This window comes from Dryobates pubescens, chromosome 4 (genome assembly GCF_014839835.1).
Source record: "Dryobates pubescens isolate bDryPub1 chromosome 4, bDryPub1.pri, whole genome shotgun sequence".
Classification (NCBI taxonomy): Eukaryota; Metazoa; Chordata; class Aves; order Piciformes; family Picidae; genus Dryobates; species Dryobates pubescens.
This window is the reverse complement of record NC_071615.1, coordinates 46,303,858-46,329,011: the sequence shown is the minus strand read 5'-3', so window position 1 is coordinate 46,329,011 and position 25,154 is coordinate 46,303,858. Positions and strand designations below refer to the sequence as shown.

At 39.9% G+C, this 25,154-nt stretch overlaps 1 protein-coding gene across 1 annotated transcript in view; it reads left to right on the top strand.

Moving 5' to 3' along the window:
• TBC1D5 (TBC1 domain family member 5) overlaps nucleotides 1-25,154 on the top strand; it is a 329,215-nt gene that overhangs the window by 228,870 nt on the left and 75,191 nt on the right. The window contains exons 15-16 of the mRNA XM_054161226.1: nucleotides 17,740-17,882; nucleotides 23,349-23,455. Coding sequence (XP_054017201.1) covers nucleotides 17,740-17,882; nucleotides 23,349-23,455 — 250 coding nt within the window. The remainder of the gene's footprint in view (nucleotides 1-17,739; nucleotides 17,883-23,348; nucleotides 23,456-25,154) is intronic.

The window sequence follows — 25,154 nt, the reverse complement described above, 5'->3', positions numbered from 1 at the left end:
CACCCTTTAGGTATTTACAAGCATTGATAAGATCCTCTCTCTCTCTTCTCCAGGCTAAAGAGCCCCAGGTCTCTCAGCCTAATGAGATAATGCTGCAAGGCTAGACCGTATTTTCCAACTCAGAGCTGCTGCTGAGTTGACCTGTTTTGAACATCAAAAGCTTGCTACACTCTCTGCTAACAGACTGTTTGGAGACCATGGAATTTCTGTAGGAAAATAAAATCAATACATGATTGGTGTGTTGAACAGTGCCCTTTTAAAAACAGCTATGGGATCACAATTCAGATTGTGGAGTAACATCCAAGGCAGTCAGAAATTGTGGAATAATTGTTGGCAAGTGTTTTCACAGTACGGTTCAACTGACAGAGATAGATGCCGCCTCCTCAAAGTGTGCATTCTACCTGTCACAGCCAACTAAATACTCAATAGCATCATTTCCTCCAAATAAAATACCACCTATATCCCAAACAACCATGAGCAAGCGCTGAGTCAAGAACATGTGCCTCGAGTAATTGTTGAGGTGATCACAAATCTGGCATGCTGTGTTTTAGAGTACTGCTCTGTTCCCCAAACTGAAGGGTATATGTCAGTCCATCTGGCAGGTGGGTTTCAGTGCTAGGTGCTGTGCTGCCTGGGATGATCTCTTGGTTTAATAGATCCATGTGTTCAGCTCCAGCTGCAACATGTTTCTGGCTTCTTACCCTTTAGGTAGGTGTGGTATCATTACGCTGGAGCATGGAAGAGTGTGGTCAGACAAATTAACCTTTAGATAGGACTAGCCTCCAGCTCTTCCTTTTCATACCTCCCCTTAGAGGTTGTTTGTCCTGTATCTGATCATGTATGTTTCCATATCTCTATTTCTCTAAAATCTAGGGAGCAGCCTGCAGAGCCTACCTGCATTCATGGAAATGCCTCCAATGAAGCAGGCATTAGAATCATAGAACTGTTAGGGTTGGGAGGGACCTCAGGGATCTAGTTCCAACTCCACCTGCCATGGGCTGGGACCTTTCTCACTAGATCAGGTTGCTGAGAGCCACATCCAACCCGGCCTTAAAAACCTCCAGGAACAGGGCCTCCTCCACCTCCCTGGGCAACCTATTCCAGTATCTCACCATTCACCCCTGCCCCATCAAGACTGACACTTTCCCCACCTGCATTTGCCAGTCACAGGAAATGCCAGAGCATGAGGATGTCAGGTCTGTTTTCAGGCTGCCTAGAAACAATCCTGAAATGTCCCTTGTGCACATCTCACATTAACATTGGAAAGAGGTAGGTTCAGAAGAAGATGTATGTCTTTGGAAGTTAAAATACAGTTTTAAGGAAACTGGACAACAGCATTCAAATTAGTTCATTTTGAAATACCTGTTTAAGAGTGCAGCAGGTTTTCTGCCAGAGAGGCAGAGAAGGGTGTTCAACATCTCCTTTCTACCCTGAAATTTCTAAGAACCACATACAAAATTGGAAGTTGAATTCTTTTCTGGAGGAGTGCTTCTGGTTGGTAAGAAACAAATAATCAGAAGTCCCTTTTTTTATAATTAATTTATTTCTGAAATGCAATACCTGTTTGAGGTATGGAACACTGTAAAACTTGGCATATTTTTTACTATGCCTGGGTTTGGTCCATATATAACTGCAATCTATTCTGAAATAGTGATTTAGCAGACAGAAATAGGGTCTAGAAGTTCCAGCCAAGTTTGCAGTGCCAAGGAAAATCAGAAATCCACATATACATAGTAGAATGTTCCTGAAAATATTTTATCTTGTACAAATAAATGTAGAAATGGAGAAGATGCAGCCCCCACTGCCTCTCTACAACATTGGCTGGAGTTGGGACATTAGAATTGTTCAAAGCATGGCTTGCTGTAAGATCTGTACTTCTGGTGCCCATATAGCCAGACCCAAATATGTGTCAATGAATGTGTGCTCAACTCTCAGGACAACCCAAACTCTCACATTTCCTATCCCACATGCCAAAATCTCTTCCTAGGACAGTGCATGTTCCCAGCATAGAGATTTGGCAGACCACTGCTTTGGCCAAGAAAGGTCACCTCATCGGCTTATGGTCTCGTAAGGTCTGTCCATAGTTCAGGCACGGATATGATTTGTCCTTGGATGTGAGTAGCATAGTTTTTAACTCCTCCTTCATCCTCCTAGTTTGTGCTAAATAATGAGTATCAGTACCAGCTGAAAATGCAGGATATATTCAACTATACTATGTCCAAAGTTTATTGTTGGATGACAAGTAGAAAACAGCCAGATAATCTTAACCATGAGCTCATATAGTCTGCAGCCTCTTTATTCATTTGGCTGTGATCACAATTATTTTCTTGCAATGGCCAGCAAAGCAGCAGAGTGGTTTCCAGTATGGCCAAGAGCAGACACAGCCCAAGAAAAGTCTGGTTCTGCTCCCTCTGTAGGGTTACATCTCTAGCTGCAGAAGCCAGAGACAGACCTTCAGACTGCTCTGGATAAAAGTTAGTTCAGCTTTAAGCAAGGCCATATGCTGCTGCTTTGACATCCTAACAGCACTCACTATGGATAAGGAGAAAACTGAATCCATTGCACAGGTTTAGGACTGAGCCCAGTGCTCACATTGTACATAAATTAACCTTTAGGTCATCCTTCTTGTTCTCCACAGCTCCTATGAAAAAGAAATCTCACTGATACTTCCCTTCCTGCAAAATCCTCTGCTCTCTCTTGTCTGTCCTTCATATCTTCCTTCTTTCCAACACAGTGTTTATTCCTCTCATTGTCTCCCTCTTTGAATTATTCCCTTCCTTTACACCCAACCGCCCTCCACATATGAATGTCTGTGTGCACTGGTGGAATCTCTGGGACAGTCAGTATATAATTTTCCACAAACACTGTTATTTTAAAACCAAACTTTAGCATCTCAATCAAAAGGGCATAACTGGGGGGTGGGGGGAGGGAGGGAGTTACTGATTTTTTTCAGCCTTAGAAATACCTCTCCATTAAAAGTTAATGTGAACATATTTCAGCTATGACATATCTGAAATACGTCTGATGAGAAACACATCCAGTTCCTCCCTTTTGCCAATAACTTTACATCCCTATTGAGTAGTGAGCTGTGTGAGGTGTGCACTTGATTCTTGTTTCTTTACATGGGCATTTGTCAGCAAGTTCTATGCCCAGATGTCTTGTCAACTAAAATTCTTGTCATTAAATAACAAGTTAAATTTAGTTTAAAATATTACACCTGCTCAGAGTCCTTTGACTATTTTTGCTTCTTTACAATTACTTTTATGGTGTTGAATGAAGTATCTGTCTCCTCACAGTGTGTGAAAGATCTATACAGATGGGAGACAATGACTATAAAAAGAAAGCTACCATTAAGGTAGAGGTATAGGAAAAATAGGTGAAAACTGCCATTTTTATTGCGCTTTCTAATAGTAGCCAGGGAATCTCTGCAACACTGTGGGTTTCCTGTAAGTTCTGTGCTTCTTAAGAACTTCTTACATAGTGTCATTTTACTGTCACAGAATCATAGAATCATAGAGTTGTTAGGATTGGAAGGGACCTCAGGGATCATCGAGTTTCAACCCCCTGCCATGGGCAGGGACACCTCACACTGCATCAGGTTGCTCAGAGCCACCTCTATCCTGGCCTTAAAAACCTCCAGGGATGAGGCTTCTACCACTTCCCTGGGCAACCTGTTCCAACGTCTGCACCCTCATGGGGAAGAATTTCTTCCTAACATCCAATCTGAATCTACCTCCTTCCATGGCCAGAATAGGTAGGCACACTTTTGTCAGTTGTCTATATATAGTATTCCTGTGCAGCAAGATGCTAATTCTTTTGCGCTGCCTACTCCTTTTAATAAGGACTGACTTGTTTGTGGGTTTACCTGAGTGAATCTAGCGATGTGTTGATCCCTGCTGGTCTCAACACAGAGAGCAGACCAGCTGCAAGGAGGTGATCAGCAGCTGCAGGGTGAAATGGCCCAGACCTGCAAAGCTGGTGTCTGTTTATTGAGGTGTGTGTGAATGTTACAACTCCACTTTCCCACAGCCTATCCCCACTAAGCCCACTGTTTTATCTTTATTTTAACAGGTGTTCTTCTCCCCAGCTGCCTTCCCATCCATTGCAAAGATGCAGCACTTTGTTATTTTTCTCTGCCATGCTTTTCTCACAGGGTTTGGAGGTACAACATCTCTTATCACCTCCAGGGCCTCACAGACCTGAAGGCCATCTAAACATGCCATTATCACTCCCTTTTTGGGTTCCCACATTGTTGATTCCTAACTGTGGGCAACTAGTCAAGTTTGGACTTGTCTTTGATTGCAAACATTTTGATTTTGAGTGACATGCCAATATAAACACATTTGTGTTAGCTAATCTGCAAGAAATGTTAAGGGAAGTGAGAAGACTACTGCTGTGCTTTCAGGAGGGGGAAAAAAGAGGCATCCTTCCATTATCAACTAATTTTTTCAAGCTTTTACTTGTGTCTTGGAGTCAAACTATATAGAGATGTGCCATTGTTCTGACCACAAAAGGATGAAAAAGGAACAATTAAAATAGATGGGCATGGTGGGTTGAAAATTACCCCCCAACTACTTTGGAGAAAATACCACCAAAATAAAACTTGCCAGACCAGCTCAGTTGGAAAGCAAATGAAGCTATATTTACAAGCACACTACAATCTAGAAATATGACATGCAATGAATATGTACAAAATATACAATATTTGCATATATTTACAGTTTATAAACAACACAAGAACCCCCTGGACAAAACCAGGGGGTTACCAACAGCTCCCCCCTCCCTGCTCTCTTCCCCCACCCTATACAAGGGAAAAGAGAAAGAGAAGAGCAGAGAATAGCTTGTTAGTAAGCAGCCACAAGAAGAACGCAGCCAAGGTTAGCAACAGCTAAGCACAGGCCACCAGCTAGTATCAGCTAGAGTGAAGAAGACAAAAAGAGGAGGAGGTGGTTTAATACAACTAACTTTTTGTTATCAGACCAATGGGATTAATTAGACCTTATCATTATTTTCCCTTTCACATCCAATGGTAATTTGTTTACATTCTACCACTTTCTACTCCATCTGTGGAAAATTTTTCCCAGGCATCAGCCTAGAACGGCCGCAATGGGGTTTACCACATGCCTTTAAAAAGATGGTTTATGAAAATCTCCAGCTTACAGAGCTGTCACTCCAGCTGACCAACCTGACAGTGGTGCTGCCCCCTGCTCCCTCTGCTTGGAGGTATCCATTTCAAGCACAGGGTAACATGTAACTCATATGTGTGTAAAATCATAAGAGAGCATTTCATCCCATCCCAATGAGGGCAGGTGCGTGCTGTCGGAACGGTTAACCGTTGAAAACATCCAGTGTGAGACATTTGACCCTAATTTTAGTGGTCAAATCCTCCCCTGAAGGGAGTCTGCCTTGCCAAGCCGTTCACAAGGCACCTTTTACAGGGACAGCCTGGCTTGATGGGTCGTCACATAAGCTACTTGACATTTGTCCCCAGTTCAGGCCGGATGCTGCATGAAAAATTTACTCTGGCGCGGGGCTCCCAGGAATAAACATTTCTCTGGTGTTGCTCACCGGGGACTCGGCAAGGTGAGCGGAACTCCAACTTGTCACGGATGCTCTGTTCTGACAAACATAAGTAGATGCTAATGGCTAAATCGTGACAGAATAAAGTCCCACAACCATATGGCTAATTGCCACAACAATATCTTCAGTGTTATTAATCAAGTTTTCATAGTGTGCCATGATAATTGGAATAATTAGAAACAGCATAGGCTTTGCTTTGCCTCTGCCGCACACACTGCAGACGGGGACCTGGAACAACTGCAATTGCACTTGCTGTACAGCCTTGTTTAGTGCTTTCCTTTCCAGCAAATACTGTGGTTAATTAATGAATTAGCTGTTTGCCACTGGAGTATTTTATTGCTAGCAGGGCCTCTGCAGAAGCACATAGGTAGCTAAATGAGACTGCTAAGCCCTTGCGCATCTCCAGCAAGATGCAGTATTCCCATAAGGCTGCCACTCCACAACACAAAACTTCACCGGTCACAGGTACTTTGTTTGACAAAAGCAGAATGTTCCTGTTCTTCTAACTAATGTGCAAAACAGATTTTTGTTGTTGTTGTTGTTTAGGTATATACAGAAAGGGTAAAACAACTTCAAAGTGTGCATATTTTTGCTTGACAAGTGAATGAAAGCAAGACTCTGGGCAACAATAGTGCATTCAACTTACCAGGTGAAAGAAGTTAACTCTGATTTGCCTTGCCCTTCTCATAATGGAATTGGGCTCCAAGCTTATACTGTGCCTTGAAACTAGGGTTACCAATAAACCAGTGTTTACAACACTGTTATTTACACTAAGCAGCTAAATCATCATTTTACTTCCTACCTTTTGGAACAGCCTCACTTAATTCTTATGTCTCAGAGTACAGCACAGAGGAAGAGGTTGTGTTCCCTCAGTGCATACATCAACATGGAGTTGACTGGTCACTAAAAGTGGCAGATTGATGATGATGACTCCCTTCACTGGATGTATGAAGGCATTTAGCCAGACTAATAGACTGAAATGGACTGCTGCACGTATGGCCTCTGAACAGCTTCTTAATTTAGTTTTAGAGCATACAATAGATGTAATATTGAACTCGGTGATGATATAAATCTTCTCATTTAAAAAAATCCATAACCAATTTTGAAATATTATATATACCACAAACAGATTTTGAAATATTATATACTGAACTGTAAAGAGGTTTGCAGAGATAAAGCCTCCATTTGAAGTGGTGCATAGGAATTCTGTCCAGTTTAGGTTTGTTGCTGTTTAATTCTCCTTCTCAAGGGGAAATACCTGTAAAATAAGTCCATTATACTGTGAAGAGAAGGAGTGAAAGACACCAACATTTTTTTGTTTTCTTCATACCAATGTATCGTAGTTTCAATTTCTTATGCTTTAAGCCCAACTGAAATGCTATCACTTTGTAAAGGCCGTGTCCTTTTCCTTCAGATATGTTTGACATATATTTTATGACATAAAAGAGGCAATCTGATACATAATTAAATTAGCTCCAAGTTAAATTTTCCTTTATTTAATTGAGATAGGAGAATTCTCCAAGATAGAATATAAACTTCATAATATTCTGTCGGTGCTTATTTGTTTACATTTACTTTAGATCTATTAAGAAAAATATCTCTGTTCCTTCTATTTTAAAACACACATCTTGTTTGAGTAAGTTTCCTCTAAGTGAATTCTACAGAGAAATGTAGTGACTCTGTAGAAGATTTAACAACATGGGACAGTAAAATGTTACACACGATGTTATAGATTCCCCTGTTAAAGAGGTGTCGTGTCATTTAAACCTACTGTATGCATCTTGAATCAATGGATCAAGCCATTAGCAAATTTATTTTATCATCTTAAGAACTGTGCTTTAATTGCAACACTGAGAGTTGTTTTTCTAATATAATTTCCCCACTTTAAAACCAAATTTAATCATTGCCGCTTAAAGACGGCAAAGTTGGGGGAGTGGAGTTCCTAATTGGTAATAGCTGAGATCAGTAGGAACTTCACTAATTTAGAAGTGCCTCTTTTGTTCAATAGGTTTATTGCAGCAAACAGTGTTTAAAAATCATTCACCTGCAATTATTTTTGTTAAAAAAAGAAAATGTTTTTGCTACTCTGCAGTGATTTTCAAAACAAAATGCACAGGCATCATCAGTATTTAGGACTCCAGGTTTTAATTGCATCGCGGCAAAGAACAGGAAGAATTCAGGAGGCACACCTACAAGTTCTTACATTTTTCTCTTGGAAGTGCAGATATTAGTCATGAAATTAGGGGTTTGGACATGTACCAGAGATAAGTCACATCCTCCTTGCACTAAAGTGTTTTGTCCACTGGAATATCACAGCCCCCTCTGGTTCTTCTGGTTCCTCACCATAATTTTATCCTACTGAAATCAGAGTATTGCCTGAGCTGTTTAAAATTAGTTGTTTTGCAGAAACACAGCAGTGTTCTTCAGTCTTCTTCCTTTGAATAGAAGCACAGTTTAGCTGAGATAATTTCTAAATGAGTCATGGTGTAGCAGCTGGACCGTTCATGTTGTTGCCTTTGCATTTTGGCCAACATGTAAAAAATGTGTTCCTCAGCTTTGATCTGTGATATTTCTTCTCAACTTGAAGCACCTTTTTGCTGGTATGAATTCTTGTATCATTTCTCTTCCCCTTGGTGAAGCCGTGCTGACCACTCCTGATGATTTTCTTGTTCTTCATTTGCCTGGAAATGGTTTCCAGGATTGTCTGTTCCATCATCTTCCAAGGGATCAAGGTGAGGCTGTCTGGCCTGTAGTTCCCTGGATCCTGCTTCTTAACCTTCTTGAAAATAGGAGTGACATTTGCTTTCCTTCAGACTTCAGACATTCTCCCAGTTACCATGACTGACCAAGAATTATTGTGAGTGGCCTCACGATGACATCTGCCTTAACCTTCATGAATGCATTCCACTGAAGGCCCATGTCCAGTCTGCTTAAGTATTCCTTGATCTGATCCTATTCTACCAAAGGTACATCCTTCTTGCTCTAGCCATTTCCTCTGTCTCTGTAAACCTGGAGTTGCTGAAAGCTAGTCTTACTAATAAAACACAGAATCACAGAATGTTAGGGGCTGGAAGGGACCTCGAAAGATCATCCAGTCCAATCCCCCTGCCAGAGCAGGATCACCTAGACCAGATCACACAGGAACACATCCAAGTGGGTTTTGAGTATCTGCAGAGAAAGAGATTCCACAGCCCCCTGGGCAGCCTCTTCTAGTGCTCTGTCACTCTCACTGTGAAAAAAGATTTCCTCATGTTTCCATGGAACTTCCTATGCCTCAACTTCCACCCCAAGAACTTATTCAGCCTTTCCTCTTACAGAGCAGAGTAGCAACATTGAGCAGAGTTTTAAAATCAGGGTCAGATTGCAATGAGTGTGGTTGCCAGCACTCTGTAAAAGTCTTCTTTTTCAGGAAATGTCCCTGTCATTGGTGTGTATTCTGCAGCTGGATGAAGTGGCAGGGGAAATGTACCCTTTACAACGGCTGCATGAAGGAGCAAAATACAACATTCTTGTCAGCATTAAGTGGATTCTCATAAAGTCACATGAAACAACTTCCAAAACAAATTCTGAAGAGCATGAAACTACAGCTATCAACACATGGCTAGAGCTCCGTTGGGGACCAAAACCATAGCAAGAACATGAAGGAAATTTGTCTTCCCTCTAGCAGGGTGGCCACCACTTCAGGTGAATATGTCTAAAGCATGCAGCAGTAGTTGCTGGTACCACCCAAGGAATTGTGTGTAGGTAGGAGCAGCAGTAGGTGACAGTGGCAACCATGGAGGATCTGAAGCCAAGGGCAGCATGAATGCCCAAACCAGGTGCCTAAAGGTAGTTAAAAACTGGAACAGAAACCTACCCAAAGCAAGCTAACTCTTTCAATAGTTTTATTTTAGAACATTTCTAAACAGTATTTAAATATTGCTGTCATGAAGATGCAGCAGCACCTTATTCATTAAGTGCCTGTCTGCAAGTGAATACCTTACAGCTGGTCTGGTTTAAGACAATAGTAAGTGCTTATCAAAAAAAAAAATTACAATGAGGAAGAGGAGATAATTATTAGGAATTCCTTTTTTAGAAAGAAAAATCTTCTTTAATAAGGAAATACATAGTCTTCCAAAAAAAAGGAAATCATTTCTCTCAGAGGCAAAACTGAGTGATCTTAGCCAGTAGCCTTCAAGAAACCAAATGGGAAAGGAGGGAATCCCCATAACAATTAGATGCTCGTGTCACTTATTGGTTAAAAATAAAATGATAAGGTACTCATTTTAAAGGGATATGCTAGACTGTGTTTGATAAGGTAATTGCCATTAAAAAAATTCAGAGTATGTAAAGCAGCAGGAAGTGTCAGTAGGACAAATCAAAACCTTTTTCACCAATGGAAAGAAAGCGACAAACTCGACTTATGTACAGTGTTCCCCTTCTTCACTTAGCTCAGAATAGATTTTTATTAATAAATAGCTGATTCTTAAATATGTTATTGAACTTGAAATACATATTTTCTAACAGGAAACATGAGGGAAAAGTTTTCAGTGTGAAGGTGATGGAACACTGGAAGAGGCTGCCCGGGGGAGCTGTGAAGTCTCCCTTTCTGGAGATACTCAAAACCTGCTTGGATGCATTCCTGTGTGATCTGGTCTAGGTGATCCTGCTCTGGCAGGGAGGTTGGACTAGATGACCTTTAGCCTGGAGAAGAGAAGGATCAGAGGTGACCTCATTGCCCTCTACAACTACCTGAAAGGTGGTTGTAGACAGGAGGGGGTTGGTCTCTTCTCCCAGGCAACCAGCACCAGAACAAGGGGACACAGTCTCAAGCTGTGCCAGGGGAGGTTTAGACTCGAGGTGAGGAAAAAGTTCATTGGAATGGGCTGCCCAGGGAGGTGGTGGAGTCGCCGTCCCTGGAGGTGTTCAAGGGGAGATTGGACGTGGCACTTGGTGCCATGGTCTAGTTGTGAGGTCTGTTGGAACAGGTTGGACTTGATGATCCTTGGGGTCTCTTCCAACCTTAGTTACTGTGATACTGTGATACTGTGATACCTGTTGAGGTGCCTTCCAGCCCCTAACATTCTGTGATCCTGTGAAACACTCTGGTAGTATTTGAAACCCATACAATCCATAATGTAAGTGTGTAGTTGCCTTTTTGGGGATTTTAATTGTTTTAAAACAGCATCATTTTTATCTTTGCAAAAGGCCTCCCAGCATCTAAGCTGTGGAACAGAGAGACTCTGGATCTTATCATAGCTTTTGAAGGTGAGGGGTTTTTAATGTAATGTTAAAACATGAGTGATGTGACCACAAGACAAACAGAATTTGAACTAGGAGAAAACAAAAAAAAATAGCCTGCCTTGTGTCCAGCCAGCAGTAGAGCTGTGATTCATACTTTCGGTGAAATGATCCACCAAATCTTGGTGCACCCCGTACCAGAGAGGCTGGATGAAATGAACAGCCTGCATGGGAGTGCAGGACAGGAGAACCCCACCTAGGTCCCACACACACCAAACCAATATGCATCATTCTCTGGCAGAATAGTAGTGCACATACAAACCTGAAATTGCTGAAACAGGTATGGAAGGTGTATGCACACACAGAAAACTCTTTTATATATACTTTGTGTTATCTCTATGTCTACAAAGAAGCTGAATGGTTTGGCAGGTCCTGGCACGCACTTTTCCCTCCTTTGTCGCAGGCTTTTGTACGATCAGCGTCTGATCCTTGCCATGGGTTAGTTGTTTAGGTGGGTTGGATTGGTTGATGGGTTGGACGCGATGATCTTGAAGGTCTCTTCCAACCTGCTTTATTCTATGTATTCTATTCTACGATGCCAGAGACAATGTGGCAGAAATCTATAATATTTAAATGTTTTCCAGCCTAAGGGTGATCTGATGGTATTGTCTGCCTTCTCAAATGACAAAGGCCATACAATTTTATCTAATAAAGCCAGAATTAACATTTGAATTTCTGGTTGAAGGAAACACATCTTCTAGCAAGATGTCTGTTTTCATTCCCTTCGTAAGTTAAGTGGATTAAGGGGGGGGAAAAATTGAACATATGCTGTAGCAATATCTGGCTGTACATCCCTTACGGGTGCTGTGCATCTGAGAGTATGCTGTGTATAAAATTCTCACCACTGAGATCGAACACATCAGAAGTTTCTGTGAGTCCCTGAAAGTCTGGAGAGCTTCCCGTGTAACTCGTGATACCATTTTTTTCCCTTTGGCTGCCTTGGCATTTCACATGCTTCTCTATGTTTTGACAAAATATTGGATTTTAATAAGGTTTTGTTTATTACAGAAATGTCATTTTGTTAATTGTAACACTTGGCTTTTCTGACTTTCTTCTCATCTGCCATCGTTACAAGTTTCTTACGCATCACGAGCAGCGCTGCCCTTCAACAAGACCTTTGTAGAAGAGCAGCTGAGAGAAGGGGTCGTGCTTATACTTGGGCCTCTTTCCATTACTGTCATAGATCCTTCAGAGGTTTTATTAACCTCTTCAGGACATCCTGTACAAAATCCTGAAACCGTACAAAGCCACAGGAGTCTTAATAAAAACAAGATTTATTAAGAAAGGAAGCAGAACACTGGAGAAATGGCTGTGTGGCAAGTCTAAGCTGAAATGTTGCTGAGCATAGAATTACATAGAATAAACCAGGTTGGAAGAGACCTTCAAGATCATCGCGTCCAACCCATCAACCAATCCAGCACCACCTAAACAACTAACCCATGGCACCAAGCACCCCATCAAGTCTCCTCCTGAACACCTTCAATGATGGTGACTCCACCACCTCCCCAGGCAGCCCATTCCAATGGCAAATCACTCTCTCTGTATAGAACTTCTTCCTAACATCCAACCTAAACCTCCCCAAGTTTGTCTTGATTGGTCTTCTTCATCTCATTAGAAGAAAGTGAAGTACTCTACACATCCTCCAATTGAACTTGCCTGAATCTTCTTACCGTCTCTGGCAACTGCTATCATATGTCTTCTCTTGATGGTGCTTTAGCTATATCTTTGCAGCTCCCTTTGCTCTTCTCATCCATATGAGTGTTGGTGAGTGCTCCAGTGAGCAAGGGAGTGTTAGGCCCAGTGTTAGCCCTGCCTGCTGCTGGGTACCTCTGCAGCAGGACGGCCACAGAGATGCGCAGCCTTCTTTGACTGCAGCCCACCCAGTGCCCATAGGTTAGAAACACAGACATGAAATCAGAGTGTAGGCATCAAGTCTGCTCAGAGTAGTGCTTACTGGCTGGCATTGAACTATTTAATACTTTATTTTGCGTATAGCTTTAAGTTCTTTTGCAGTTGTTGCACAAATCTCACTCATCCTTTTTCCAGATCTTATTTTTGAACACTCAGATCACAGCTCAAGTCTGTCTACTCTTTCTCCTAAATTATTGACCATGACTTTACATAGTAAATTGCACTGGCTACAAATGTTTGCTTCAACATAATTCATGACAGAGTTTAAAGAGACAGAGCTTACATATAATTTTCTCAGTCAGTAAACAACTGATGTTAATTTTGGCATTTCTCAGCTTCCGAGTGCTCCGTTATGATAAGATGATATTCTTTGCAGTAGTTGCACTCCATTGAAATTTCCCTATTTTAATAAAAGCAGCAAAACTTGCACTGAAAATGAAATGACATCCTGCTGAACCTCCCTCTCTCTGGAAGACTCCCAATAATGAGTCTTGCACCAGTACAGGCTGGGAGGTGATCTGCTGGAGAGCAGCCCTGTGGAGAAGGACCTGGGAGTCCTGGTGGATAACAAGTTCTGCCTGGGACAGCAATGTGCTCTTGTGGCCAAGAGGGCCAATGGGATCCTGGGGTGCATTAAGAAGAGTGTGTCCAGCACATCCAGGGAGGTTCTCTTCCCCCTCTACTCTGCCCTGGTGAGACCTCACCTGGAATATTGCATCCCCAGTTCAAGAGGGACAGGGATCTACTTGAGAGAGTCCAATGGAGGGCTACAAGGATGGTAAGAGCACTGGACTGGAGCACTGCCCTATGAGGAGAGGCCGAGAGACCTGGGGCTATTTAGTCTGGAGAAGAGAAGACTGAGAGGGGATTTAATCAATGTTTCTAAATATCTGAGGGCTGGGTGTCTAGAGGGAGGGGAGAGGCTCTGCTCAGTTGCACCCTGTCATAGGACAAGGGACAATGGATAGAAACTACAGCACAGGAAGTTCCACCTCAACCATGAGGAGGAACTTCTTTACTGTGAGGGTTCCAAGAGCACTGGAACAGGCTGCTCAGAGAGGTTGTGGAATCTCCTTCTCTGGAGACTTTCAAGACCCATCTGGATGTGTTCCTGTGTGACCTGCTCTAGATTCTATGGTCCTGCTCTGGCAGGGGGGTTTGGACTCTATAATCTCTGGAGGTCCCTTCCAACCCTTAACATCCTGTGAGCCTGTGATCATTAGAAACTGGATCAACAGTATCCTCCACCCTCACACCAACTAAGAGTCACAAGCCACTGCGGGTGGATGATAAACATCTTTGCCATTTCCCATGCAAGAAGGAGGGTGCAGCTGGGGCAAAGTGGCAGATGCACCATTGTATGTGTACTCTGCTGTGTTTAGGTCAGCCAAGAAACTGTCAAATTTGGGCCTTTTCTTTAAAATATACACAACAAAAAGGAAATACCAGATACCGTTTTGTTTTGGTTCTAGACCTCCTGGATTAACTACCTGGGGGGGGGGAAAGTTAAACATGGACATATTTTTTTAACCTTGTTCTAATGAATAGTATCAATGAATTAAAAATGAAACCCAAGCCTTGAGCAGATACTTGGAGCAGAAATTGTACTGAAGACTGAGTGTAGCAGAAGTATAAATGGCTGAAAACAGGATCTTAGAGTAAAATTTTTAGGCAACTTGTCAACAAGCTGGAGGGCCTAGATTTAGTCATTTAGAAGTAGCTTCAGAAACCTGCTTTGCCTTCCCTGGCATTATGTTTTTCTTACTCTCTCTGATTCCATTTTGTTGTTGTCTCCTCATAAATATTCCTAAACTGTTTGTATCACCTCATTTGCAGCCATTTCTTAGACTTACTTATTTTTTTTTTTGGTAAAGAATTTTCTGTGTTCCAAGAAGACAGAGAAGGTAACCAGCTAAATATATGTAGCATAGCATAAGATAATTTTATTGGTGCTTGGAGAATTGCCCTGCAAATCTCAGTCAAAATGGTTGTGGTTTTAGTTAAAACTGGTAAGGCTAGATCATTGCCTTATTTAATGGCTTCACTAGAGCACAGTTTTCTCCTGCTTTCCCTATATTGTAAGGTCATTAATGAATCATTATCTATTGCTAGTAATTACAGATCTCTTGAGAATACTGGTTTAATTATATAGGAATCATAAGTGGAAGATACAGTTACATATTCTACAATGTAGTAGTACCTTGGTGTATTATGGCTTTAAAAAATCTGTTTGGGATTTTTTTGGTAGATTTTAATTGCTAAGTGTGCCTGGTAAAATATGAATTATTGTATTACTGCATGTGATAAAAGTTATACTATTGTGAGCCTCGCAGACTGCAGGTGTAACAGATGTAAGGCAAGATTAACAGGACAGAACAATAATTAAACCACAGACAGCCATCTGAAAAAAAGAGAAAAGAAAAAAAAGAGAAACGGTTTATCATGTCCAATGCAATTATTAAGTATGCCTTAAATTCTGTGCAAATATTTGTAAAAGCAATAAAAATGTGCTAGTTTGAAAGACAGCTTTTCAGTATGGACACTTAAGGAATTAAGATCCCTTTTTATGAATATAAAAGCTGAGTGAAGTCCTGCCATATGGCAGCATGGTTCATAGGCAGTAGGGTCCTTGCTTTATAGATGCTATGAGCTAAATGCTGCTGAAGAAAATAAGGGAGCAGTTCATATATATGCATTTACAACAGGATGAATTGCTTACCCCCTTTAAGGCAGGAAGGTTCAAATAATTAACAGTAATATTATGGCTGCAAAAGGAAGTCCAGTTGTTCTTCAGCAGCCTACATCTGTGAAACGTGATACCTCTGGGGACTGAGATTTAATTTTCCCAGGAGAAAATATAAAAGCAGGAGGAAAAAAAAAAGGAATGACTTCTGCTTGAGCAGAATAAACCTGCATCTACAAACGATTAACACTGCATAATGAAGTAGTAAAGAAGCAAAAGAGATTTCTAATAAAAGACTAATAACAAATCCCATTACACCGTGGAGTATTTTCTCCCTTGAAGTGCGTTAGACTTTTAGCAAGGCTCCTGAATGAGATATGAGCAGTTGCAAGGGACATCAGCTTGAATACTTCAAGCTTAGCTGAAATGTCTTGCCTATCAGTTTGTGTGACTTGAAAGTTGCGGTTTTACAGGTGGGAGGAGTTGTTAATTCAAGCAATAGGCTTCACACGGAGTTTGGGTAATGTTTGTGTCACCACAAGATAATAGTCTCCTGTAGGCTAGGCACTGTAGGGTAATATGTCACTATAAAGTCCCTTGGATAGAACAGACGCAGCGTTAAATGCACTTGCTAAGCCTTGCTTTTGTGTTTTCAGTTCATCTGACTTCTCTTTCCAAGGTCTGAATATAAGTCCTTATAGGAAGGGGGTGTTGATCAGAGAGGGAAGCACAGACCCTGTGTTTTGTCCTAGCTAATATTGTGAATTTTATGATTACTACACTAAAAAAATAAAAGGCTACAAGACCTTAGAACATAAATGCTTAATATAAGAATGGGATGGAGCTGTCTTTTCAAATCACATGTCACATATTCCAAAAGGGAATTTGTCTTGCAATGAAAAAAAATCTTGTGATGATCCTGTCTCTGTAACATGGATGTTCTTGTGGGTTAGACATAGAGTTCCAGTGAATAGAAGCTCAGTGAACAAAAGCTTAACTTACAAAACAGTCCCTTTGAATTTCTTTTCATATGTAAGATTCTTTTTATACAGACTGTTGCTGTCTTAAAAGTTTGCACCCCATTGACATGTTGGAAAGAATTTGTCTACAAATGAACTTTTATTACTGGAATCACAGGGGGAAAAAAAACCACACAAAACACCCAAAACCAACACAGATGCCTTAAACCAACAATGAGTTCTGGAACAAAAGTGGTTAAACATCAATTCTTAGGAGTGAAACTCATCTTGATTAAATTTCTAGTTTCCTTTTTAGAAATTTTTGTGAGTTTTAAAGAATGACTTAATTTGCTTAGCAGAAATTTGCAATCAATCTTTTCTAGCCACTGAATAAACAGATTCCATGTGCATAGCGATTTGCATATCCCAGCTAAAAATGTAATTCATTATTTTTAAGTCCATTTCATAATAACTATTTCAGGATTAATGCTATTAACTATTTTTTAGCTCTTTTAAGTGTAACCTTAGATAGTCCTATTAAAAAAAAAAGGTACAAAACTGGCAGATCTGTTCTGGACTAGGAAGGGGAAGTGCCTTTCCTGAGGTCAGCAAGTCAGTGTAAGAGCCAGAACTGGCAATAAAAAAATCTTGAGAAATTATTTTCTTCTACTGCATCTTAAGCTTCCAGCCTCAAGCAAATACTCCATTTAATAAGACAGATTTCCACATTTTCCTGGGTATGAAAAGAGCAGAGAGATGAACAGGAATTAACAGCATAGTAAATCTGGTAAAGATTTAAATCAGGTTTAGTCACAATAGCATCCACAGCACATTTACATGGAGCTGCAAACATTGCCATCAGTAACAGGGAGGAAGCCTCCTCAAAAGTAAGCGTGACCCAGTCTATCTTAAGAGCTGTTTGGCATCTGCCTCTGAACTGGCTTTCAGATGACTGGGATCTTCAGGGCTCCTCATAAACCACTGGCTTCACTCTGCTGTTTTCCTGTGCCAGAGTATTCTTATGCAACATTTTCCTCTTTTCACCTTAGATCACTATCTCAGTAAATGCTACAAAATATGGCATATAGGATATAATCAGCTAAGCTTCCACAATCTGTAACGTGTCCCTTCTTTAACGTAGATGCAGTGAACATTCCCACAACTGCAGTTATTTAAGTGGCTATCACGGATATTCACACTGTGTAAAATTCTCTGGTAAAATGTTTTGAATTGTAGTTGTTCCTGATCTGAATTGTAGTTGTTCCTGATCTTACTAGGCTTGGCAAAACAGAAATACAAATCCCATCTTTTCCTTGTTTCTTTCAGGAGATGGATCAGGCTTCTCTTTGGACGTGAATTCCCACTTCAGGACCTTCTGGTTGTCTGGGATGCTCTATTTGCCGACAGTATCACCCTGAATTTAGTTGACTACATTTTTGTAGCCATGTTGTTGTATATCAGAGATGCTTGTAAGTATCAACTACCTTACATTTATTTTTAAAAAGAATGCAAACCTACTTTTAAAAGAAAAAGAGGACTCGAAGTGAAACTTCATTGTGACTTCTTTAACATCCTGCAAATTGCTCCAAGTGCTAGGAGAGGAGCCATTTATTATCAGACGTGGTCTGCTATATTTATAATACAAATTGTATCTTGTAGTTAAATGCAGGTTTGTTTCCTGACTAGTTCTGGGGCTTCATATGGAGTTACAGATTTTGTGTGCCGCTAAGTGGTACAGGTACGTACAGAGCTCCACCTTCTGACCAAGCTGATGAATTGAGTGAAGCCTCCCTTTGACACTGGAAACATTTTCTGTGCCGTTGTGCTGTAAGAAATGCACAGCACAGTGACTCCAAATTGTTGAAGATATATCTTGAAAGAAAGGTAAATGCAGAGATGAGTGAGAACTACAAAATCCGTTTGTTTTTCGCAAGAGTTGATGTTTCATTTTACTTCATTATGCTTCAAATGTGAGCAAAGGGGAATTCTTCCTGCTCAGTGATGACCAATAAATGCATTAAGGTTGGACAAGTGAGATACCACAGAAGTGTCATTAGCTTATGTGTTTGTGAATAGGAGGAGGAAAATGCATCATGGTTAATTGAGGCATTTATTTCTGTCCCATCATATTTTGAACAACAAAAAAAATCTGTGTACAACTTTGCTGCAACAAAGTACGAGTTTCACAGCAAGATACTTGCCTGTCATTAAATATATGAATTCTGTAGCATGCTGTTCAGAGTTAATTATATACAGTCTGTAAGCTTTAGGCTATAACAAGGTCACATACTTGACACAATTTTGTGTTCTAGGACACATGAAGTTTTCAACATCTGTGGCTCCTATTTTAGGTTCCTGTCTTGAAAGCATAACGTGTGTGTACTTTCCACGTACTGTCATTCCACTGCTTGTCTTTGGGGGGGGGTGGGTTTAATTACTTCTTAATGAACATGCAGCATATAGAGCTACCTTATATTCCCCTCAATCACGTGGATGTTTAATTCAGTTTAGAGGTTTCACAATTAATGCTGGAGTTTCAGGATGATCTGATTCCAGGTCATTATATGCTGTGGTCTAAATCTGCCTTGGGTATGTGCAGTAAACTGAACGTTTTTAGCACAGATATGTAGTGCAGATGAATGTAGAAATGTTTCTTAACATCAGGATTTTTATTTTGTGTCATCATTTCCTTTTTTAAAGAAATAAATAAATTTAGAACTGTGTTTGTAAGCATTCTCTCCCTCCTTGGAGCGGGAAGGCTGTTACGGGTTTGCTTTCTTTGTGTTTGTGGTGCTCATGTACAAGTATTGCTGTATAAAGTCACTAAAAATGTGAGCTAAAAATGTCTTCTAAATACCTGCATGAAATCAGCCTCCCTCTTTTCTCTGAAATCCCCAGGTTTAGTAAATAAGACCAGGAAATAGCTTTAAAGCTGAGTACACTTGCCCAAATAAGATGCAGCCATCTCATTAGGGCAGCTACTATTTCACGGGCATTCTGTTTCTGTAATCAGTAACTTTCTGGTTTGTAGTAGTTAGTTACTCTAAGCATAATAGAATAGTGCAAGTTACTCTGAGCAAAATAGAATAGTGAGAAGCAGTTAGTTACTCTAAGCATAATAGTGAAATGCAGTTAGTTACTCTAAGCATAACAGAATAGTGAAACATAGTTAGTTACTTTCTGCATAATAGAACAGAGGAACAAAAATACCCAATCATAAGTTAGCTAATGTTGAGTTGAAAATATATTGCTTTTCAAAGCCAACCTCAAACTCTTGTGATTTCCACAGTTCTCTCTTAGGTAAAATAAAGCTTTTCTTCTCGATCATGCATAGAAAAGTCTTCCATTTTTCCTAGTTTTTAATTGCTGCTAATATAACTCTGAATGGAGTTCAAAGTTCTGTTGTAATATTATTATTTTTTGGTTAATATTTTCAAATACAATAAGTCTCTGAAAGCTAATTATTTGGTGAAAGGAAACGTTAGCTCCAAATATGTGATGATGATGAATTGTATTAGCAAATATATTGCCTGGAAATTTTCAGTTTAAAAACTTTGAAGCAATAGGGATAGTAATACAGCTCCTTAAGACACTGTGTGATAAAAATGTCAAATGCAAGCAATGATGACAATAATACTTTACTGAAAGCATTTGAAAGCTTAACATTTATCCATGTTCTTTTTTGACCAACACAATAGGGGATGGGGGGAAAAGATGCTGATATGGGAATTGATTGAATTTTGTTGGTCTATTTTATTATGATGGTCTCAAAGGCAGGGTTTTTAGAAAGCATTGTTTCAGCTTTTATTTTGGTTTTTAAATCCTCTCTTGATCAAATTATTCAAGGAAAAAGGACAAATTAGATTATTCTGTTGTTATTTACACCTGTTAGAGATCACAGGGAGGTAACAGTGTGTACAGCTATTCTGTAAACTGCTCTTTTACACCTGTATCCTTCAAGAGCTTTATCCATGGAGAGATAATCTGCACTGGCCAAGTGTAAGGCTGTGTACCAAAATATCCCTTAGTTTTAATAAATAATTTTCTGTGTTCCTGTGGGAAAAATATTGCAGAACAATCTTTGGGTTTTGGTTGTGGTTTTGGGGTCTTTTTTAATCCTCTGAAATCAGAAGCTTGAATATGTTACTTCTTTCTCGTCAGTACGGATGTATATCTAATTGTTGATGAAATCAAAATAGAAGGGAGGGTGCAGTGTAAACATATATCTACTTTCTAGCTGGACTAGATGATCTTTTGAGGTTCCTTCCAGCCCCTGAAATTCTGTGATTCTGTGATTCTGTACTTCCACTCAAGAAGGACAAAAATTAACAAACCTGGAAGACCTGTCTACGTTGTACATAATAGACTAATGTGATTATTGTACCAGGAGTTAATTTTGGCTGATCAGTGTTAGCATACATTTATTTTTATCATGTTTCCACTTGAAGACCAGCTGTGGCCATTGCTAGGATATGATTTTGCTTATCTAAAAACACTGTAATCATTTCTGTGGCCCTCCTCTGTATCTAGGTCTTTCTTGTGCTGAGGATGCCAGAGCTGGACACAGTACTCCAGAGCAAAGTAAAGGGGCAGAATCAGCTCCCTCAGCCTGATGGGCACATTTCTTTCGATGCAGCCCAGAATATAGCTGTCCTTCTGGGCTGTGAGCACACAGTGCCAACTCATGGGCAGCATACAGATCACTCTGAAACAAAGGATACCAAGAGATGTTTCAGCAAAGTAATCCCTTTAACCCAAGGTTCCCCAGAAAACAGAGCACTGGCAACAGTGTTCTGTTCCATAAAGATTTCTACATATAATGGGGACAGGTGGATATGTGGGCAAAATCAGAAAGGTAAAGCAAATATTAAAGTTCTCAGTCTTTCCTCAGTGAAGTGTTGGACTTTTTTTTTAATATTTATTTAGATGGTAACATTTCATTTGAAAATTTACCTTTTAGGGATCACAAGGGATACAAGTCATTGCCCTACAGTTTGATTCAATTTCCCCCCTCCCCTCCCATTATTCAATTAATTTACTATTTTACCTCTTTAAAAAATGAATAATTAGAGTATATGTCTTGTGGTTCAAAATACCTTTTTTTTTCTCCCCAGGCATCAAGCCTACACCAGGAAAATAAATTAGCTTTTGTAATATTTACATTTCTCTGTATCTGAGACAGTGAAGAACTCTTCCAGGAAAAATAAAGAGAGGATTTTACAGTGCAGAGTAGAACATATATATATATAGTGATCTGATCAAAAGAGAAATGTGTTGGTCTTCCTGCTTATTGTTTATAAAAGTACTCAGAGTTGGCTATCACTTTCCAATAATTTTATTTGCTTTGGTATAAAAGGCATGGTGATCAAAAAGTATCTTAAATTTAATGTACATAGGAGGTTTTCATTGCCCATGTAACGATGTGGTGCTCATATTATGCTCGTCTGAAAAAACTCTGATGGAGACCATTGTATTGTGTTCACTGTGCCAGCCTTGTTACTTCAAGAAGGAAAAACAGGTACCTGAATATAAACAAGAAAACAAAGGGGAGGAAAAAGAACAGGCAGAACAGATAAAGAATGAGTAGGATAAGTGAGTGCTTTACAAATGAAAGCAGATGTATGAAATTACAAGCTGTCGGATCAGCAACGGAAATGAAGATGATAAAGTGGTTCCCTACACAGATTATAATTATTCATTTTTCCCAGTCCTGCATCTTTTCCCCATAATCCTCTTGTTCAGGGAGAGAAGGTACAGGAGGGTGTGAGGCTTATTCACATGAAAGAAAAAAGTGAACCATTCAAACCTTCCCGTCTGCAAAACAATCCTTGATTTTGCCTTCTGTTGATTCAAAGTATTTTTGTATTTGCCATGCTCCTTAATGGTGTAGAGGCCTGATTAATGAAAAAATATTTTTTACTACAGCTAAAGTTCTCAGAGTAGTAAAGTTTGTTTAAAATCTATTTGCTGTTGGTATTGTTGGAAGCTGTCTTTTATGTTGCAGAGTGCAAGCATCATTAACAGGCACTGCTTTGACAGCTGTGGCAGATGGATTGCCTGGATTTAGATGGTACAAAAGAAATGAAGTAGTTTACATAGACCTGCCTGAAAAGATGTCTTTAATAATTGCACTCATAATTAGATTGATTTGGGGAGACACAAAAAAAAAAAACCCAACAAACCACCAACACAACCAAACAAAAAAAGATGACAACAAGCAAATATCCATAGAGTATATTTGCATAGACTCAGATAAAATCAAGCACAATTATAACCAAATTACAGACTTCTGCAAAACATGCTGAAAATTTCCTGGATAAGTTAAGAAATTCTAATAAATTGGACTGTAGATTCTATTTTTAAGTAATTAAGGAATTTCCCTTTTTTCCTGAACATTTCCCAAATCTTCTTGGATTTCCAGGCAAACAGGGAGTTGTGGACAGCATTTTGCACATGTTTACAGGCGTGTATGTGTGTGGGCATGTATGTGTATATGTACAGAAGAGCAACAGTAAAGACATTTCAGCAAGGAATTGTCAGAGTGAGGGAAAGATACCATGAAAGCAGGACTGAAGGTAAAATTTCCCTCACAAGTCATCATACTTACATTTAAATGTCTGTGCGTGAGTGTCTGAAAAGTCAGCATCCATTTCAGACTGCAGGTCAAGTTCTTCAGGCTGCACTGACTGAATTGCCCTGACTTCCATCACCTCAGGCAGGCTTTAGGTGCCCAGCTACAGAGACAAAAATTTAGGCATCTAAATCTGTAGCTAATATAAACATCTAGGACATAAAGTCAGTAGTGGGTTTAGGATTGTCCTTAATGATATTGAACCTACTCAGTCTTAACATCTTAACTGTAATGAACGTACTGGAAAAGGCACTGGTTTGGAATATCAAGATAGTCATTTCTTTATTTTTTTTCTTCATTGCAGTGATTTCAAGTAATTACCAGACCTGTTTGGGGCTTCTGATGCATTATCCACCTATTGGAGATGTTCACTCCCTCATCCTAAGAGCACTTTTTCTCCGAGATCCAAAGGTGAGATGCTGACTTTGTAAATACAGGGAATAAATCTCTGTAATAAAGTGTTCAAAATACTATGAAGCTAATAACAGCCTTCATTTTGGGGACTAAACTGTAGTTTCAAGTTTCTTCATAATGGGGAAAAAAAAAGGAAAAGGAAGGAGTTGGTTACTAAGAGTAGAACCAGATTCCTTTGCTCATTGAAGGATGTTATCCTGCTACTTTACTGGTTATCCAGATCTGGTAACTGCCCATGTTTAGGGTTATGTTGCTGGATGTTCTGCATACACATCTCACATAATCTTTTTGGGGGGAGAGTAATATTTTATATAGTAACCTTGTATGCTGTATGCAAACTGTTGTGCAATTTCATCTGTAAAACCACTTCAGGGGATTTCTGCAGATTAACTAATCACTGTTAATCCTTAAATCACTACCCCCACCCAATATATAATAGTTACGTGATGGGTTCCAGTTCAAAACAGGAGAGTCTGCTGTTGTGGCCTGAAAAGATTCACATGAATAAAATGCACAAATTCATAATTTTTATGTTACAGATTATTAGCATACATACTAAAAACAAAATAAATAAGCAAACCTCTTGCTGTTTTAGAATGACATCTGTGTGTGTGGATATAACATACAGCAGGTATCCACAGTACAGCGGGGAAAGTGTATAAGATGAAGCTGTACACAGCAATCTTTGCAGCACTCAGATCTTTGGCAGGTAGCTGAATTTGTGCTGCTGCTTTTGAGCTGTCTTTGTGCATGTGCCATTAGTAGGCTGCCAGTGTAAGGTCTGATTTCCCTCATCTCGATGCACATCACCTTTGAAAGTGAAAAATACATCACTTCTGCACTCTGGCTGCCTTATGCAAAATTTCATTCACTACCAATGTTTACACTTTTATGGATTAAGAAAAAAAATGTCTCTGTGTTTCTGTATCAGTTTTCTGCAGCAATCTGCATCCTTTCAGCTGCTTTGTTCATTCTTCTTGGGCACAAAGATCTCTTTCATGATGAGAAGTAAAGTGTGTCATCTTTTCAGTGTTTAAGAAAGTTTGTAACATTAGATCTCAGGAATATTTCTCAAGATTTCAGCAGCAGTCTCTGAAATCAGGCTGCCCACCATTTGATTATGTACTCTCCTAGCAAAGCAAGATAGTAGTTTTTAGAGGGGAGACAGAGAGGGATAAAACTTGTGCTAAGACATCAAAATAAGTCCAATATATAATCTGTCATTTATTGGAAGTGTATGCTAAAAGACAGAATTATTATTTATAACTCAACTGTCCACAGAATTATCCTAGAGACAAGAGACCCTACCAGCTGAAGGGGGCAAAAATAAACCTGTGAAAGAAGCTTGATCACTATTCCACTCCTTATGCTCTTGTCTCCAACAGATTGAAGTCATCAGGCTCATAAGGCCTCAGTGTCCTATTAATTAGCATTCTGAGATATGCCTTGAACACCTTTCAGAGAAATACTGGATGTGGTTCTTACTATGTCTTTCAGGCAGTTCTGCCTTCACTCACGTGTATCAGTACTTAAAGCTTTTTCATGCAAAGACTGCTAGGTTTTTCTTCTCCATTTAAGTATCATAGAATGTTAAGGGCTGGAAGGGACCTGGAAAGATCATCCAGTCCAACCCCCCTGCCAGAGCAGGATCACCTAGACTAGATTACACAGGAACACATCCAGGCAGGTTTGGAAT